The sequence below is a fragment of the Palaemon carinicauda genome, chromosome 15, assembly GCF_036898095.1.
Source record: "Palaemon carinicauda isolate YSFRI2023 chromosome 15, ASM3689809v2, whole genome shotgun sequence".
Lineage (NCBI taxonomy): Eukaryota > Metazoa > Arthropoda > Malacostraca > Decapoda > Palaemonidae > Palaemon > Palaemon carinicauda.
The window spans coordinates 52,157,822-52,175,503 of NC_090739.1; the positions used below are offsets into that span (position 1 = coordinate 52,157,822).

General features: G+C 33.4%; 1 protein-coding gene across 5 annotated transcripts in view; it reads right to left on the minus strand.

The window, feature by feature from the left end:
• The window catches only part of LOC137654607 (protein kinase C, brain isozyme-like), an 854,153-nt gene that overhangs the window by 131,434 nt on the left and 705,037 nt on the right, over positions 1-17,682 (minus strand). For all 5 annotated transcript variants that reach the window (XM_068388394.1, XM_068388395.1, XM_068388393.1 and 2 more), the window contains exons 10-13: positions 15,010-15,101; positions 13,243-13,444; positions 7,884-8,072; positions 3,580-3,720 (exon numbers count right to left, since the gene is read on the minus strand). In XM_068388394.1, the coding sequence (XP_068244495.1) occupies positions 3,580-3,720; positions 7,884-8,072; positions 13,243-13,444; positions 15,010-15,101 (624 nt within the window). The remainder of the gene's footprint in view (positions 1-3,579; positions 3,721-7,883; positions 8,073-13,242; positions 13,445-15,009; positions 15,102-17,682) is intronic.

The following is a 17,682-nucleotide window of genomic DNA, read 5'->3' on the forward strand; positions in this document are numbered from 1 at the left end:
TATTTATATATAGATGTTGGTTGTCAGTGTGTATATATATATGTGTACACACACACACACACACACACACATATATATATATATATATATATATATATATATATATATATATAGTTGAACCTTGCAATAACGGATTTTACTGTTAATGAAATCGTATTAACAGGACAGCATTAGTTTATCACTGCACAACTAATTTTAGTAATGTCAGTGACATTGTATGAATGAATAATTATATTATCATACTGTATTTTAAAATCTAACAAAAATATTTTAAACGTCAGGTTTAATATAGCAAAAAGTATTCTGTACTTAAAATTATGAATACATATTGCTTGCTCCTAAACACAAGAAAATATACAGATATTTAAAGATTTGTTTGGATCAGGATATGATCTTTAACGAAAACCTATTAATGTAGGCCTACACTCCATATATCAAACTACAATGTTATCGTAAGATGAGTACAGAAAAGGGTTTAGCAAACGTTTACTGGTTATCAGTGTTTTTACATCAGTTGTCGTCCGATGAACTTTTGTTTGCATTTATGTTTTTACTTTTATAATACCTGTTGATAATTACCAACTTGGGTCAGCCTTGAGAAAAACTATTGATGTGTAAAAGTTTTGATACCATATTTATCTTAAGATCCAAGCCATTCTCTTAAAGAAATCTAAGAATACACCTTGGAACACCGACCACTACTATATTCTAGTGACATTGTTATTATCCAATTTAACCGTGCGTGGTTATATCACATTGTAAATAAAGCCTAATAAGGTGTTCTGTCCAAATCATATTCAACTTCAAACACTTTTTCTCAACTATGCAGTTATAAAAAAAAATGTAGATAAATACAGTAAAATATAGTATGTCTTATAAACAAATGTTGCTTGCCAAATTAAACCTTGAGATATTTTAGTAGAGGCATCCCTGGTTTCTCCCCGTGTTATATCCTCAATTATATCAGACATAAAATAACTTAAGATTTCTGAGCTATTGTATCATTCAATATTGTTTTACCGACAAAATCAGGGTTAAAAAGGGTGACTCCACTATAAATAAATTAGTCAGCATGATTAATATTCTACTATGTTGGTTCTTTACATAATTTAAACCAACTCTCACTCTGAATAGATCTTATCTGAACTCGTGGTAAATGTATTTGAATTTTCCTTCACATACACTATACACACTGTAATCAACTTTGTAAAATACACACATTATCAATTTTAGGCACACAAAGAATCATGATAATTCTTGTTAAAGGCTACCATAACATGGTTGCTTTTCATCCCATAATTACAAAATATATGAAAACATAAAAACATTGTTTTCAGATCATGTAAAGGTAGCGATTGAAAATTACCTATCAACAAATTCTAATTCGTCTAAATCTCTTCCATAGCAATTTTCTGATTCACCACTGCAAAAGCTTCTCTTACTTATGTATAGATGCTCTTTATCCCAAAATACTATAAAACTATATATATATATATATATATATATATATATATATATATATATATATATATATATTGAAATAATGCGAATTTTCTATTCACTTAAAAAAAGGATTAAACTAAAATTACTCTTCCTAATCTGTTTTGCAGAGTCACTGATGTAGCCATGTACATTATCTTGATTATGTTCGATGTATAAAAGAAATAAAAAAAATAAGACAAGTACTTGGCAAGTTATAAAGATTTGCACCACCTTTAGCCAAGGCCTATACTTAAATAAATTACATTAAATTCAGTAGATGGTCATTCACAATATTTTCAACACCAATACAATAATAAACTATGTGATGTTAAAAATGAACACAGTACAGTATCACAGTAAAGCAGGTCTGTATGTGAGTGTTAATGTGTAATGATAATGAATTTTCAATGTGAAGTAGTTTTAAAAGGATTTCAAATAATTCTACGGGTAAAATACAGTTTTTAAGCATGTGGGTTACAAGAGGAAATAACTTGGAACTATACTGTACATATCATAATAATAACACTTGGGTAATATAGGTAAAACACTAGGTCTGGGATGTGACCTGGTCTCTCTCAGGGTTCATCAGGTCAACATGAGATTCATGAACACCAAGGCTTGCCAGCTCATTCCAGAATTATTGAAAGCATTTCACTGTTACATACTTTTTTAACAAATTATGCTATTTTCATCTTTTACTAATCTTATGCTTCTTATTGATGTACAAACCATAGTAGAGCACTGACTGGCCTGATGTTATTGTTATCTTAACGAAACACACATACAGTTACCAACAGAAAGCTATTTTTTTCATAGTTCCCTTAAAGAACAATTCCTTAAAACAAATACTGAACATTACAAACAGCATGCACTCTACTAGTAACCATGCACTCATGCAAAGTAAACCAAGCATGGAACATGAACAGGGGGTTGATTTACAAAACAAACAATAATAACAATGATTTCCGTTTTTACCGTCCCCTACGATATGTACAAAATACAAATCTGACATCGCATTAGTTATAGTAAAATACTTAAAAGAATTAATAATGAAAATAGAATCGCACAACCCGCCTGCCTAAGTTGTTCCAAATAAAACCCTGTATCACTTCTAGCTAGTATCTTCAAAATCCAAATTCAATAGCTCACAAATTGAAGAAATTAAAAGTACAACTGGATGATTATGACCAATATTTTAAATTGAATTGACAATTACATAATACATAACTGGATGTAACACAAGGGCTGAACGTTTATAAAGTTATTGTTTGAATACAAAGTATCCAAATAATTGAAAGGTGTGGATACATTCAAGTGATGAAGCATAATTACAGAGATAAGCAGAATTGTTAGATAGCAAGAATGAAAGGAAAGACAGGCAGCATCTGCTGGTAAATGACTGTGGAATACAGTCTACTGATAATAATAACTAATAAGCAGATAAAAACAAAATAAAATCATATCTTAAAAACTTTCAGTCCCTATGGGAAAGTTTAGCTTTTTACAATATGAAATTGTTTTCACCCCCAAGTCATTCCCTTAAAGTGCAGAAAATACATCTGAAACTTACTGCATAATGCAAAAATGCAACACTACTTGCAATAATGTACATGATATTGACTAAATGTTGCTACCACAATCTAGCAATGTTCTACTTTAAATCTACTTATAATCTGGCAATTCATTCAATTAAGCTACTTTGCCTAATACAATACACTTTTCATTTATAATTAGCAAAAAGAACAAGGGTTAATAATGCTGAAAAGCTGAACTGGAATTCTCATCTCATACATACAGTATAATATTTACAGTATAATATTATTCAATATGATAAATCATATTCAACAGATAATTCATTCCAACTAACCTTCATTACTAACCTCTGTTCTTATCACTGTATCAATCCTTATATCAAGAATAACAGCCTACCTGGAAATCTGGTAAAACTTGTTGCTTTAAAGGATACCATTGCTTTGTGAGAAACAAAAAAAATTTCAAATAAACTTTAAATGGTTCCTAAAATAAGTTTGAAATTTCTTAAATCTGTGAGATCCAGGTAAATGTGCTAAAAAAAAAAAGGAAATTGTTAAAACTTACGATCCTAGGCTTGAAAGGTGGCTGAACCTCCCGATTCTCAAGTTTTTCCCAGTCAATTCTCCTGAAGAAAGGATGTGTTCGTACATCATCTTCACCTTTGATTCCACAACCTAATCGCTTCTGAGGCTGCTTTGTCAGGAACTGGGGAAAATTTACATTATGTTTATTTTCATGTTACATCAAACTTTCTAACTTTTTACAATATATTTTAAAACAGTATAGTACAGACAATTTCATAGCTCAGAGAAGTTTAATTATGTGATATTTTAAGGGAACACATATTCCATAAAATTACTATATTGTATACAGTAATACTTATCCTTAGGTCGGTTCGACCTGCAATATTTTTGTACTTCACGTCACTCACCCTTAAGTATTGGATACAAAAATAAAATCCCCGTAATATTGCTTTTCCATACCTTACGTTAGTTTCTATATCGTAAAATAATGATTAAGTGCTTTAACAGAAAGTTCTATACTTCACATGAATCCTTATCATTGTAGGTATCTATTTTTTATATAAAATAGCAGGTTATAAGTACGTTTTTTTTTTTGTGTTCAATATGTGTATAGGGAACATATAAGACACTTTATAAGGCAAAAATCCGACTTACGTCGAAAATGGCTTTTATGTCTGTTTTTTGGAACCAATTAATAACGTAGGGGGCCAGGGTTCACGTACTGTGCTCAAGTAGATAAAATAGGAACAAAACCTTTTATACTCTAAACACTGAAGATAACATATTTTACATGATTCTTTCCCTTAACCCTTTGAGCCTCAGCCCATCCTAAATAATTTGGCACTCAAGCCCCAGGTCTATTTTTTTGGACATTTTATTTAAGGTATCCTAACACAAAAGCCTTATAAAATAGGACTCTATAATATTAATTATCACATAACTTTCTAAATTTTATTTCCATTGATATATATATTACTGCATATTTTTTTTTTCATACAAGTAAATAAGACACACACAAAAACTGATAATTACTGGATTCAAATTACGCGAAGGGAGGGGAAATAGTCGACTTAAATTACCTCCAATGGTGCTCAAATGTACAATAGATAAAACGTTCATCTAATTTGAACTTTAGCCTTTACAATTCCTTACATTTGGGTAACAAAAATTCACTTTCTTTATTGAGCAGTTAACTTTCAATAGAAAGTATATCTTTAATTGGATATATTTTGCTAATCACCTACTGATGTCAACTAGTACTATAACTACACAAAATTATATTTTCTGTAGGCCAGTCTTCACCAACTTGAAAAATAAAACTAATATAACCGGAAAGATTTCAGATGACTAAAGAAATAATTCTTAACAAGTTCTTTGAATCTGGCTCAGCTATTCAATAATAAATTGTAACACTTCTCTGAATTTATCAAAATAATATCATGAAATCTTTTTGACACCAATTATTTTGAAATTTAAAAAAAAATGTCATTATGGTAATTTTCTTTGCACATGTATCAACTATAAATACTCTATGTAACTATTATCCTATTTTGAAATTTCATAAATTTCTCATATGACATTTCTTTCTAAACTCTGCAATCCTTTCAGGGTTTTTATTGCCATGGTTTCTCAATCAATTTTTTTTCTTCTAGTCGAGATTTTCATATTTTTCCTACAATATACAATACCGAATCACATACAAAAAGAAAGAATTTTCATGATAATTCTTTTATACTTTTATATTCACCTGATATTGCTTGTTCTTCGGAAGCTTAGTTTATCGTTTCCGGTAAAATCTTAAAAAAAGAAATCTCAACTTTCCTTTCAATAGATATATGCCTCTAGTAAAGTAATAATACACTCCAGAGGTTAATGGCAAGAAGCTATGAAATAATGTGCCAGGAGCTCTTTGTTATGTCAGTGAACATCAGTCGAGTATAGTAATAAAATATTTTATTATTAAACTTCAGTTTTCTTTATGAACCTTCCTGATCTTCATACAGCTCACTCTTACACTGTGTTGGATGTAGGGTACCAGTGAAGGAAAGAGATAGTTCATTTGTAGCATTAAACAAATATAAAATATTAAAATTCTTGACTCAGCTGGTCTAGATTAAGGGTAACGAACCATCTCAAAATAGTTTGAAATATGGGACTCCAGATTATCTTTTTAATATATTTGAAATCTGGAACTCAAGGTTGTCTCTAAATGATATCCTATTTCTAATTACCTATCTGTATAACCCCAAAACTATGCGACAAAAATAAAATGAGAATTTGTCAGTATAATGTTTAGCAGACTCAGACTGGGTATGACAGTGAGCTGCAACTAAAATTCTTTCCATAGAAAGATTTCGGCAAAAATTATGAGATGTAGCTTTACCTCTAATATCAAGGCTTGAATTAAATTTAGATGTAATCCTTAATGAGCTTTTGAATTACACTGAATGGCTCTTACTAGATAAAGAAATTCACTTTCTGATGAAATGCTTCCATCTCTTTCTAAAGAGGGAATGGAAAAAAATTGTGGCAGTCTCTTAGATTTAAAACAATTGTTTGCCATTAAAGAAGACTAGAGAAAATAATTTTATGATCCCAAAGCCTACCTTAAAAGTTAGCGCTTGCTGGATATTGTGTGTTCAGCTGAAGCCAAAGTCTTTTAGCTGTGAAATCCATGTTAAATATTTTCAATCGTTTCCTTTTACATACTGTAAAACCACATAGAAATTCCATACAGACCTGACTACTAGAGGCCTTTCAATACTGAAAGCCCTTTGATATATCTGCTATGATAAGATACCTAAAATGGATTGATCTAATACAAGATGTCTGAGTACAGAATTAGGCACTGATCCATATCCCCTTGTGCCTGAAATTGAATGTTTCTTTTCATAAAAAAAATGTAAAGACTTTAGGATATTACCTTTGCCCATTCTAGACAATGATACATTCTTAGAATGGCACAACTCAAAATAATTATTCCAGTGTCTTTGATAAAGGACAATTGTAGACTGCCTTTTAGAATCTATAAAAGACAATCTAGTAGGCCGTAAAAACCCTTTGTTTCTAAGAATATGATCGATATTCTCCTCCTGGTATGATGCAGCTTAGATGAATTTGGATAAATAACCTTTGGAAGTCATTGTTTAAGCAGACTGATTTTGTACGGCAACCTTATCAGATCCTCCAACAACAGAGGCCACAGAAGTGTCTAACCTATTGTTTTTTTTTTTTTTTTTTTTTTTTTTTTTTTTTTTTTTTTTTTTGTCAGAATGAGGCTATTAGAGTCTTCCTACTGTTTGCAAGGATCCAAAACTTATTCTACATCTGAATCATGATAAACGATAGGAATATGTAAAGATCTAGAATTAACCGGACTTGTAACAGGATATCTACCTTTCATGATAAGGGATCCAGAACAGGAGAACGAAACACCTCTATCTTTATTCACTGATATTGTATAAAGGCCTATGAATGGGCAAACCCACCATTTTAAAATTTCGAGATATACTGTCGGATGTAAACCGTTTTTTTACTGATTGAAAAACCTATATTCCAGTGTTTTTACTGAAGTTGGACCACTTTCATCCATTTGTTCAATGTTCTGGCAGACATTATAACCCCAATGCCAACCTACGGTGAATTTGTCAGTAGTCTTCAGCTTCATGTTAAGGTATTTCATAAATTCAAAGTCAGATATGCCCAAACAAGCCCCATGGTTTCTGTGTTGAGCCATGTCTACTACCCTTCAATTTACAATAGCTTGAATTCCTGTGGTTTGGAAAATTAAACTGTAGCTATGGATGAGACCCAGTATGTGCTTTGCATCTTACCCCCAGATCTTTAAAATATTATAAAACTAAACTTCCATAACCAGTGTTTTGAAAAGTTACACAATTTTCACCATATTACTGGTGCCACATATCTATACAGAATGAATGCTTTGGTAGCTTCTTTCTATTGGAATATAGTTTGGGTTATTTTTACCTGGGATCTCCCCCTATGATGATAATTCTACATACAGTATACTGCATGTAGAAAAGGGTCCTATACAATCTGACAAGGACTCGTCAGTGCCCTTTAAGATATTTAAAAGGTCAGTTTGTGAATACAACAATAATATCAGAGAGCATATGCAAACCCATTGTGTCATGAAACATACATATATCATTTGAATAAAACTGGCTACAATTGATACATCTATATCAAGTTGTTCTTGCTCATATATTTATTTTGTGACAATAGATTTAGATTCTTTGCCTTCCTCTTTCAAATCTGAATAGTATAGTCAAGTGTAAAACACAGAGATGGAAAAATCGTAATTGTAAAATCTTTTATACTTACGCCTTTACAAACATCTTTGGCTTCTTTAGATAATGCTTTTGGGTAGGAGACATTATGATCAGTAATAGCTGCAAAAAGTTCTTCTTCATCCTCTCCATCAAATGGTGGTTGTCCAACTAACATTTCATACAAGAGTACACCATAAGCCCACCAGTCAACACTCTTACCGTAAGGCTGATACAGGATAATCTAACAAAAAAGAAAAATACAAAACCTCTATTGAAAGAAAATTATAAATTTATCATAACTGTCAATAATATAATTTTTTCTTGAATAGAGTTTACCATTACAAAGAAAAGGGAAAGCAATTAATCTATGATAAAAAACCCAAAGAATAATAATTTTTTCTTACTGTAAAATAAACAAAGTTGTAACTACAATACAACACAGTTGCCGACAGATTATAAAAGTTCTTAATTTTCTTCTGACAAATGTCATCCTACTGAGTTTATTGCATTATTTTATATGAAGAGTATTCTTACACAATGAAACTAAAATACTATAACTTTTATCTCATGTAATATGTTACTTCCCTCACACAGGAATAAGCACCATTTATTAATCAAAGTGATTTTATATTTCCTGCTTTTGCAAGGTTATAAAATTATTGTAAATACAATTCAGGGAAGGAGGAGGGAAGAAAATGAAATTAGGGTTAAGTATTGAAATAACTCCTTTTATTCCAAGAATTATGATTACTTGAATTAATTTTCCCATGAATTCTTTGTAGCTATGTATAAGGCTAATGGGCTTGTAGTACCAGAATAGTCAAAGAAAGATCGAGAACCCTTCTCACTTCAATAATACTACTGTACAGTAATCTATTTGTAATTGCCTTCATCAGTCTGCCATTGTTCATGAATGAGTTATTATTCTTTACCATAATGTCTCTTTCGAATGAACTGAGAAGTCATCAATTAAGACAGAACTCTAATTTTGAAGTTTCCCCTGATCAGAAGCTAATTTGATGGGAGATTCAGTCACTACTGCCTTAATAAAAACTCTTAAGTCATTTTTGGAGAGATGGCACCCCACAATCTTTATAAGAAATCCAGAATTTCCTTAGTGTTTGGTTAAAATTCATTTGCTATGCACTGGCCTGCTGCCAAAACACTTTCAAAAGACAGATTCCTACAAAATAATGAAAAGTAGCAACACCTATCGAGAACTCTAATTTTCAAGACTCTCACCTGATCAGAAGGTAATTTGATGTGAGCTTTGGTCACTAATGCCTTAAGAAGAATGCAATATATCATTCTTGGAGAGAGAGTACCCTGTCACCCTAACCACACACAATTACCCCAGCCGGCCCAAAAAGGAAAATTTCTCTAATGCTCATTGCTAGGTCGAAATTAAATATTAACACCCTAATCAGGCAGAGGAACCCACCTTACCTCCTGATGAGGGAATATGGAAAAAGGGGTAAGAATACTTTTCTTTTTGTTTGAAATCAGTCTTTGCCCTAAAACTGGGCAAATGGGTTCATACCATAATATTAACAGTAAATTCTGGCGAAGCTAACCAAAAATGCATTTGTATTGCAAGCTTTGAAGGAAATGCTTTTCAAATACTCCAATAACACATCCAATGAACTTATCTGATACCTACAAGTTTTCCAATAACCAAAGAACTGACTAAAGCCTTAAAAATACCTAATGAGGTTAAATCCAGTCCAAGATGCTTGAAGAATTTATTAAGCATTGACCATAACCCTTGAGAGCCGAAATAAGGAGTTTCTTCTCATAAAACAGCAAACACAAAAACTACGTCACCAAAAAATTCCTACTTAGCACTAATATAAATGCATATGCCACTGGCTCTGATACAAATGATTTGTAGACTGCATCTTCCGCTGACAATAAGGTGGATGGTTTTAACGCAGTTACCTGAAGCATGTGGGGTGTTTGGAAAGCTCCTTGTGAGAGAGGTTCTCTGAGAACATTAGTCTTGCAAGGAAAACTTTTTGGGCAAACCGACAACATAAACATTACTTTCTGATTCCAATAGGGAGCTACCAGTGTCATCCTAGCTTTCATAGATACATTTAACTTGTTCATCACGACCCAAATTACAGAGAACAGCGTTAACAAGTAAAATTCCAGGTTTGACTAGTCCTGCAATATGGCATCCACCTTCCACGCCCAGGGAGGCTGCAAACAAGTCTACATTAGACTTTCCTAACCAACCAAAAATCTCTCACCAAACTAATGGATGGAGAGTCCATTAATATAGAAGTACTTGGTGTTTCCTGCTTAACGGACCAGCAAGGCATTTCAATTACCCAGGAATGAAAAGCGAGAAGTCAGCAACAAATGAATACCCTACAGTAGTCTATGATAACAGTCCATTCGGTATACAGAACATAAACACTAACGAGGTGGCCCCTTCTTCCAAATGTAGACTATTGCTTAATATGTTGCTGAAAAACTGCCACACACTTCACAGTGACTCCTGAGCCCAAAGAGCCCTGAATACTGCTAAAAGTTCCCGGCAGGCTGTATATGTGAAGGCAAGATAATCTATGGCAGCTTCCCACCCTCCCTGGAACTCATTGGAGAAGAGATAAAGGCCCAAGACCCTTACCTCTAACAAAACTCTTTGAGACAAACGAAGTTGTTTGTCCCATCATCTGATCAGTTTAAACTTGATCTGAAACCTTTGAATTCTTGTTCCGAAAACTATCCCACACAGGAACTTACCTGCATGTCTGTAAATAAAGGCTTAATCAGATATATTACATTACTAATTACTGTATAGTGCATGCAAGGTGATCAAGTGACAGAACACAGGGAGAAGACATGTGATTTGAGTTCCTATAGTCTTCTTATATCACAGAATACTGTTGTTTGGTACTCAAAATTCCAATAAGCCAAAGAATTCATAGTAGCAGATATTAAAATAAAGTGATAAATCAAAGTTGAGAATGTTCACTCAACTCTTTAGTACATTGACATGTGTTACTAATAAGAGTCACCATTGATAGAATATTACTGCTAGGTACCTTATTTGAATATGTCAGCCTGGGTTTAACATAGTGCATGTTATACTGGTAGCATAGAAGCTCAACACCTAATAATACAAATTTGTGGCAATAGGAACAATTGAATGAAGAAACTGTTAAACTACTGCCTAACAATTGTCATCTGTAATTGGAGCCAGTTTACCTTGTATCTCCTGAATGTATACTTTCCATACATTTAGCATAGCAGGTACTGTATCAGAAAATTTTCAGGAGAATCTTTCATTTCTGGAAATAAGCACCAAAATTGGCACACAAATTCCTTGAGGATTACTCTTTGTTAAAACCTGCTAACAACCTAAGAATTCAAGATGGAGGCCGTTTTTCACCATGTATACCATTAAATATACAGAAATATTGTATTTTATAATTAAATCGCAAATACTTGTCCTAGCTGAATGATCTTGATATCAAATCATACTTTTTTCTTTATGAAGAATCAGAATTTGGAACCACAGAGTTTCTCACTGGCTTATTTGTACCAACAAAGCAGATCTAAATGCACAACCCAGCTTGTATATTGAGATAGAGGCACTTAAGTCCATTGCAACTTGATATCATGACAGACAGGAACCCTAATGCAGGCAGTGATACCACCTGCTTGGGACAGCAGATTCATTTCTGACAGCTTCAAAGCATTGCTAAGGCATGATAGATTCAACAGATAACGGCAAGCAGTCTGTAAAAGCCTCTGAGGGCAGCCCACACAGACTGCTCTAAAGAGACAGATGAATAACCTGAAGATTGCCGAGGTACAAAGATTGGTGTGGGCATCACAAAATACAAAGTCCCTAGTTTTGTTTCTGGTATTTGGTGCTATCAGTGGAACTGGTGATCTTCATGTTGATCCAATCATTCGAGGAAGACAACTTCTTTCTGTACAGCCAGTTGCTGACTTTTTTGTCAACAACATTGTATACTATGCATGGTGGCTTCTGATCCATTACCAAGACATGATGACCCTGGAACATTAGCATCCTCAGCTAGCTCAGGAGTTCCAAAGCGGAAACTTTGCTATATAAAAATTGAACCGAAAGTTCTAAGCAGTGGCTATTGACCAAGCTCACAAGCAGGCAAATTCTGTCATCAAGGCAGCTGGGGCAGCTACTGGCATGACTGAGGACCCATCAGCATTGAAAAGATGGATGAGCCTGAAGTCAGCTACTTGATTGAAGCAGCATGTGGGACCCAAGAAACAGAACGAGCACAAAGTGCATTCTTTGAGAAAATTAAACAGCTCCCACCTTACAAGCCATGAACGATAAGGGCAATACTATACAAGAGGAGAATCGGGATCTGCTTTCACTATATGTAAAGGATATTGCTAACCACACTACAGCCGAGCTGATTGGCACATACCTTGAGAAATACAAGGTCAGTTTCCTGGTGTTTTTGAAGAGAATGAAAGGGGAAGAAGAATTTACCTTCTATAAGCCAATCTGTTGATTCTTCAGAGTTAAAAAGGGCTGAAGGCAGACTGTTAATTGTTCTCCAACCTGTTCATATCATGCCACAGCAGAGAATGGGACTTGAAGTTCTTCCATCACATCCTGTTGCCCTCAGCGATGGTGAAAAGCTCCACACCTGTCAGAAATCCTAGCTCACTACCATTCTTGAAAGCCAAGTTACAACCCCAGGAGTTTAAAGATGTTAGAAGAGTACTTACTGCTCGATATCATTCCTACAATACAAGCATACTCTGCTAAGCATAAAATAACAATGCATCTAGACTGAAAATTGAAACTAGATCAAAGAAATGACGTAGGGTGAGATGCAGGGAAAAAAGGGAGGCCAAAATTCCCTCATACCTGGGAAACTTCCTAAAAGTAAATGTCAGCAAAATCGACCTGTTGAAATTTCTGGCTGATAAGATTGCACAAGCGAGCTTCAAGGAGGAAGCTAGATGAAACTCAATTGAACTTCAATGAAATAAAACTCATCTTAAATTAGTTTTGAGACATCTTTATTCAGAAGATAAGTAAGTACTACAGTCAACAAAGTGAAAATAAGATAAGGGAATGTAAAAACGTTTTGAGTTCAATCTCAAATCTCTGGTTGTCAATGACAACAAATGGAATAATGTACGACTTAGATTATTAGATGGTGGTTGTTCCTGATGGCCCCAATGGAATTAAAAATTTTCATTGAAAATTAAGAGTTACAGAATTTCAATTTTGATAATAGTAGACTTGTGCTTTAGATTAAATAATGAAATACACGCTGGGGAAAAATTTCGTTGAAATAAATAAAATTATGCACTGTACATATAGGGAGACAGTATGATAGTCAATGAACAAATATAAGTTGATAAACTACTGTAAATTACATATAAATTCTTACCTCTGGAGCGATATAATCCGGAGTACCACAGAATGTCTTGGTTGTGCGATCTCCTCCAATACCTTCTTTGCACATACCAAAGTCTGCAATTTTGATGTGACCATCTTGATCTAGTAAAACATTGTCTAACTTCAAATCTCTATAGATTATATTTCGGGAATGAAGATAGAACATTCCAATTGCGATCTCAGCAGCATAGAACCTGGAAATGTAAAATATATATATACATATATATTTTTTTTTCAATCCTCGACAACCATGGATAAAGGAAATTTTATCTAAAACTAAATAAAATTATTAATATATCTTTCTATTGTACTTCATAGCTTTTACAACAATACAGTACTAGATATAATGACAAACTTTCACAATTTATCCCTACGCTATTCATAACCTTGAGTAGCAGGCAAATTGTTTATTAGTTTGCACTTGAAATTCAGATAATTCTCAAGTTTTTAGGATGGTTTCATCAAGCATTACTGCTTATGGTGGGTGAACAGATTGGTCATTTTGACACAATAAAACGACTGTTATGCCTCAACCAAACCCCCGTAATCATCACTGTTAGACATTCAGCATAAGCTTAGTCAACATATATTGAGATCAATACAGTAGTTATTTTACAGGGGTTATCCTGCTCCCCTTCAAGTGAAACCAACTAATTCATTGGCGAGGAAAATTAAGATAGCAAAAGAGGTAGGTAATCCTATGTATCCCAACTATGCTTTTCTTTTGGAAAACCCCTTAGTATTTTAGAATTTAGTACAGGTTGTATACTGTATTTTCTATCTCAGCCAAAGCTCTGGCAATTGCATAGTTTCTTCTGTTTTTTTAGCAAAACCAAACGCCATCCCACAGACATTTTACTCTTAGGCTACTGCTTGGATAGGGAATTATTCAAATTACATTTAAATAACTGATTTCCATGATAAATGTTAATTCTGCAAATTGATTAATCATCTGTTATGCCATTTCAGAGAACACTCTAGACGATTGGTAGCATAAACAGCTATACCAAAAAAAGTACAGTAATAAGTTAAAATAACAGATAAGCCTATTTCACGCAAGATATGAAAATTTTCCAACACATACAAGGTATTATTATTTTTAAAAATCACAAATAGAATTTAGGATTATGCCTATTATTCTAAGGAATATATTTTCTAATCCAATAAGACCTTGGCTATAAATAAAATGTGTTGTTTAGAAAAGAGTAAACTTACCTAGATGATTTAGCATAAATTTCATGACTTTTTCATGGAAAATACTGTATCAGGGGTTAACAGAACCGTGTAATAACACAATGACCATTTAAACATATCAAATACTTTTAAACCAAATTTAATCTAGAATATGTTAATCTAGACATTAAATTATCAAAATACATTGTTACCATGATTTTTACATTGTGCTTACTGATTCAGCCCTGAGCTGATTTGAAATCACCCTCTAAATCTTTGTAATTTTTTATCCAAAAGAAAATACATTTAGGTTGAATAGGTATAAAACTCTTATAATTTTTATATTCAGTTATGAATTACAAATTTCAAATTGCTATTAATGAAGTATCAATAATTTATAGCTAAGGAAAACAACAAAACAGTATTTCACCTAACCTTGCAGACATTACTGTTAAATAACTGTTGCGTACGTATAAAAAATGTAGTGAAATAAATATATGCCAATATTCCTTTTCGTTTTGACAATTCTTATATAAGAATTATATTAATAGAGCCATGCAGTTCATGGTAACTACGATATACTTACACAGCTACAGGTTCTTTGAATTTCCCGCACTGTTGAATTTGGAACATGAGATCACCTCCGTTAACATACTCCATCACAAAATATAATCGATCCTGAGGAAAACAAAAATCAATAGAATAACACTTTAGTTTCCCTACCAAAAAATAATCCGCAAAAAATGCATGTATTCTTGGACACTGGAATGGAAAAGTATTCTAAGGATTTCTATCTTCTCCATTTACTGTTAAAAACAGTAAATGTGATATTTCAGCATATATACAGTTTGATAAATGCTGAAGCCAGCAAGTCATTCGAAGGTGGAGTACATGTACCACTAAAAATGGATAAAGATTTACCTACCCATGGAACTCAAAAGCCATTACAGTACCTCAAGATCCATATCTGAAGACTATTGATGTAGAATGATAATACAGTACAATGAAGAAATAAAACCATTAAGTAGGTGTTAAAATCTTGCATGAGTACTAAGACACCATGAAACATGATCGAGACTCCCTCTGGTAAGCTAACCACTTGATCCACTCATAATACAATAATTTGATACCCTAACCATCTAATTTTTAAAAGATGGAAAAACTAAAAGCATGACATGAACCATTGTATTATGTGAAAGTCTGAATCATGAAAAAATATCAGTGACTACTTTCCTCTTGATAAGAATAGAAGAGATTTGTTAGCCATGGTAAGCAGCTCTTCTAGGAGAAGGACATTCTAAAATCAAACCATTGTTCTCTAGTTTGGGTAGTGCCATAGCATCTGTACCATGGTCTTCCACTGTCTTGGGTTAGAGTTCTCTTGCTTGAGGGTACACTCGGGCACGCTGTTCTGTCTTGTTTCTCTTCCTCTTGTTTTGTTAAAGTTTCTATAGTTTATATAGGAGATATTTATTTTAATGTTACTCTTATTAAAAATTTTATTTTTCCTTGTTTCCTTTCCTCACTGGGCTATTTGCCCCGTTGGAACCCTTGGCCTTATAGCATCATGCTTTTCCAACTAGGGCTGTAGGTTAGCAAGTAATAATAATAACAAAAAAAGAAAAATAAATCATGATACTCCTCTACTGGTCATTTACATTGCTTTGTTTATACTTTCATATATTCATTTATTTCATTTTTATTACCGTTAACAGCAGTATCATGTTATTCTACTTGAAGCTAACACAATGATTTACAATACAGTTTTTAAATAGCAATAAAAAACACTTTCTTTTGCCTTCTAATGTCACATTTCTGCATTTACAATAAAGTAAGCATCAACACTACATTTCGGCCGTTAACAGGCCACAAATGAGGAATAAGCAAATTTTTTGCAGATATTGCTATCATATAATTTGGCTTAACTTCTTTGCCGTTTAAATCTTTATTCCTTGCCCGGTTTCGGCATTTTTCATAAAAAGGATAGGTAGGGGCTCAGACAAAAACAAGCGTGCCATACATCCTGAGACGAGGATATTGGACCCAATTTTAAAGTCCTGAGTCAATTTGGTGACCTCTAGGGTAAGGTCAAGGGTCAAATTTGGGCACTTGGATTTTTGCCGATTACACCTAGACTAATCAAGATATGGGAATGGGTTTGCACAATTTGTGTTTCTCTTGTCAGGTCGCATCAAATGGTATACATTTTGACCTAGAAAGGTCAATTTGAAATTTGACCTCGGTTCAAGATCAGGTGTTTGGCACCCCTGGTTGCCTTGCTGTGTGCAACCATTGGAACGGCAACCACAAATGATAAACGTTCAATGTGTTGCGCATAGTTTTGGAACCAGCGGCTCTTCCAATCTCTTCGTTAGGGCTGACAAAAAATAAGCCATTATGGCACATTTGGCGCGATCCAACACGTGCCACATTCTACCAATTGACCCACAACTGGCACCATAAGATTTCCTCGGTGCTGGCACATCGAACGGTGACACGCCAGTCACGATCAGCCGAATTGTTTTGGCCTCTAGGTCCTAACATACTTGAACAAAACCATCCACATACTAACAAACATCTTGGGGTCAAGTTTTCTTTCACCTCCCTCTCAAGATGAAATTTCCAGATTGAAAAGCATGCTATCTCATATTTTTATTTCCCACAATTTTGAAATACAAATACATATTTATCCTATGTATATATTCATAACTTGCATATATGTATCATCACAAAATAACTAAAACACGATCAAACAAAATTCAGTGGTACCTTGGAAATCGTACATAATTCATTCCATGTGTGAACACCAAAATTGTTAAAAAAAGTGTAAATTTTCCACATATGTATAATTGGAAAATGGAATTTTAATAAAAAGATTTGTTATTTCTATACTCATATGGTGTTCATATTGCATCTCCAGAGGCTCAGTTTTGACATCTACTCCCAAAATTTATTGAAAATTTCCTTTCAAAAGATATATACCTCGACTAAAATAATGAAGCAATCAAGCGATTAAGGGTATGGAACACCCGTTGTTCCATCAAATTCAGTTTTTCTGCAGCATTGCCGATAGGATGACATATCCCCCTTCCAGATTCTTATGATTGTTTAATGTGATATCGCCACTAGAGAGTTATTGGGTTCTTTGACTGGCCAGACAGTATTACACTTGATCCATCTCTGTTTTTTCAGGTTAGCAACATAAGGTTCTTTTCGCATTTGATGGAAAATTTGTAATGTTACTCCATTACATAAATGT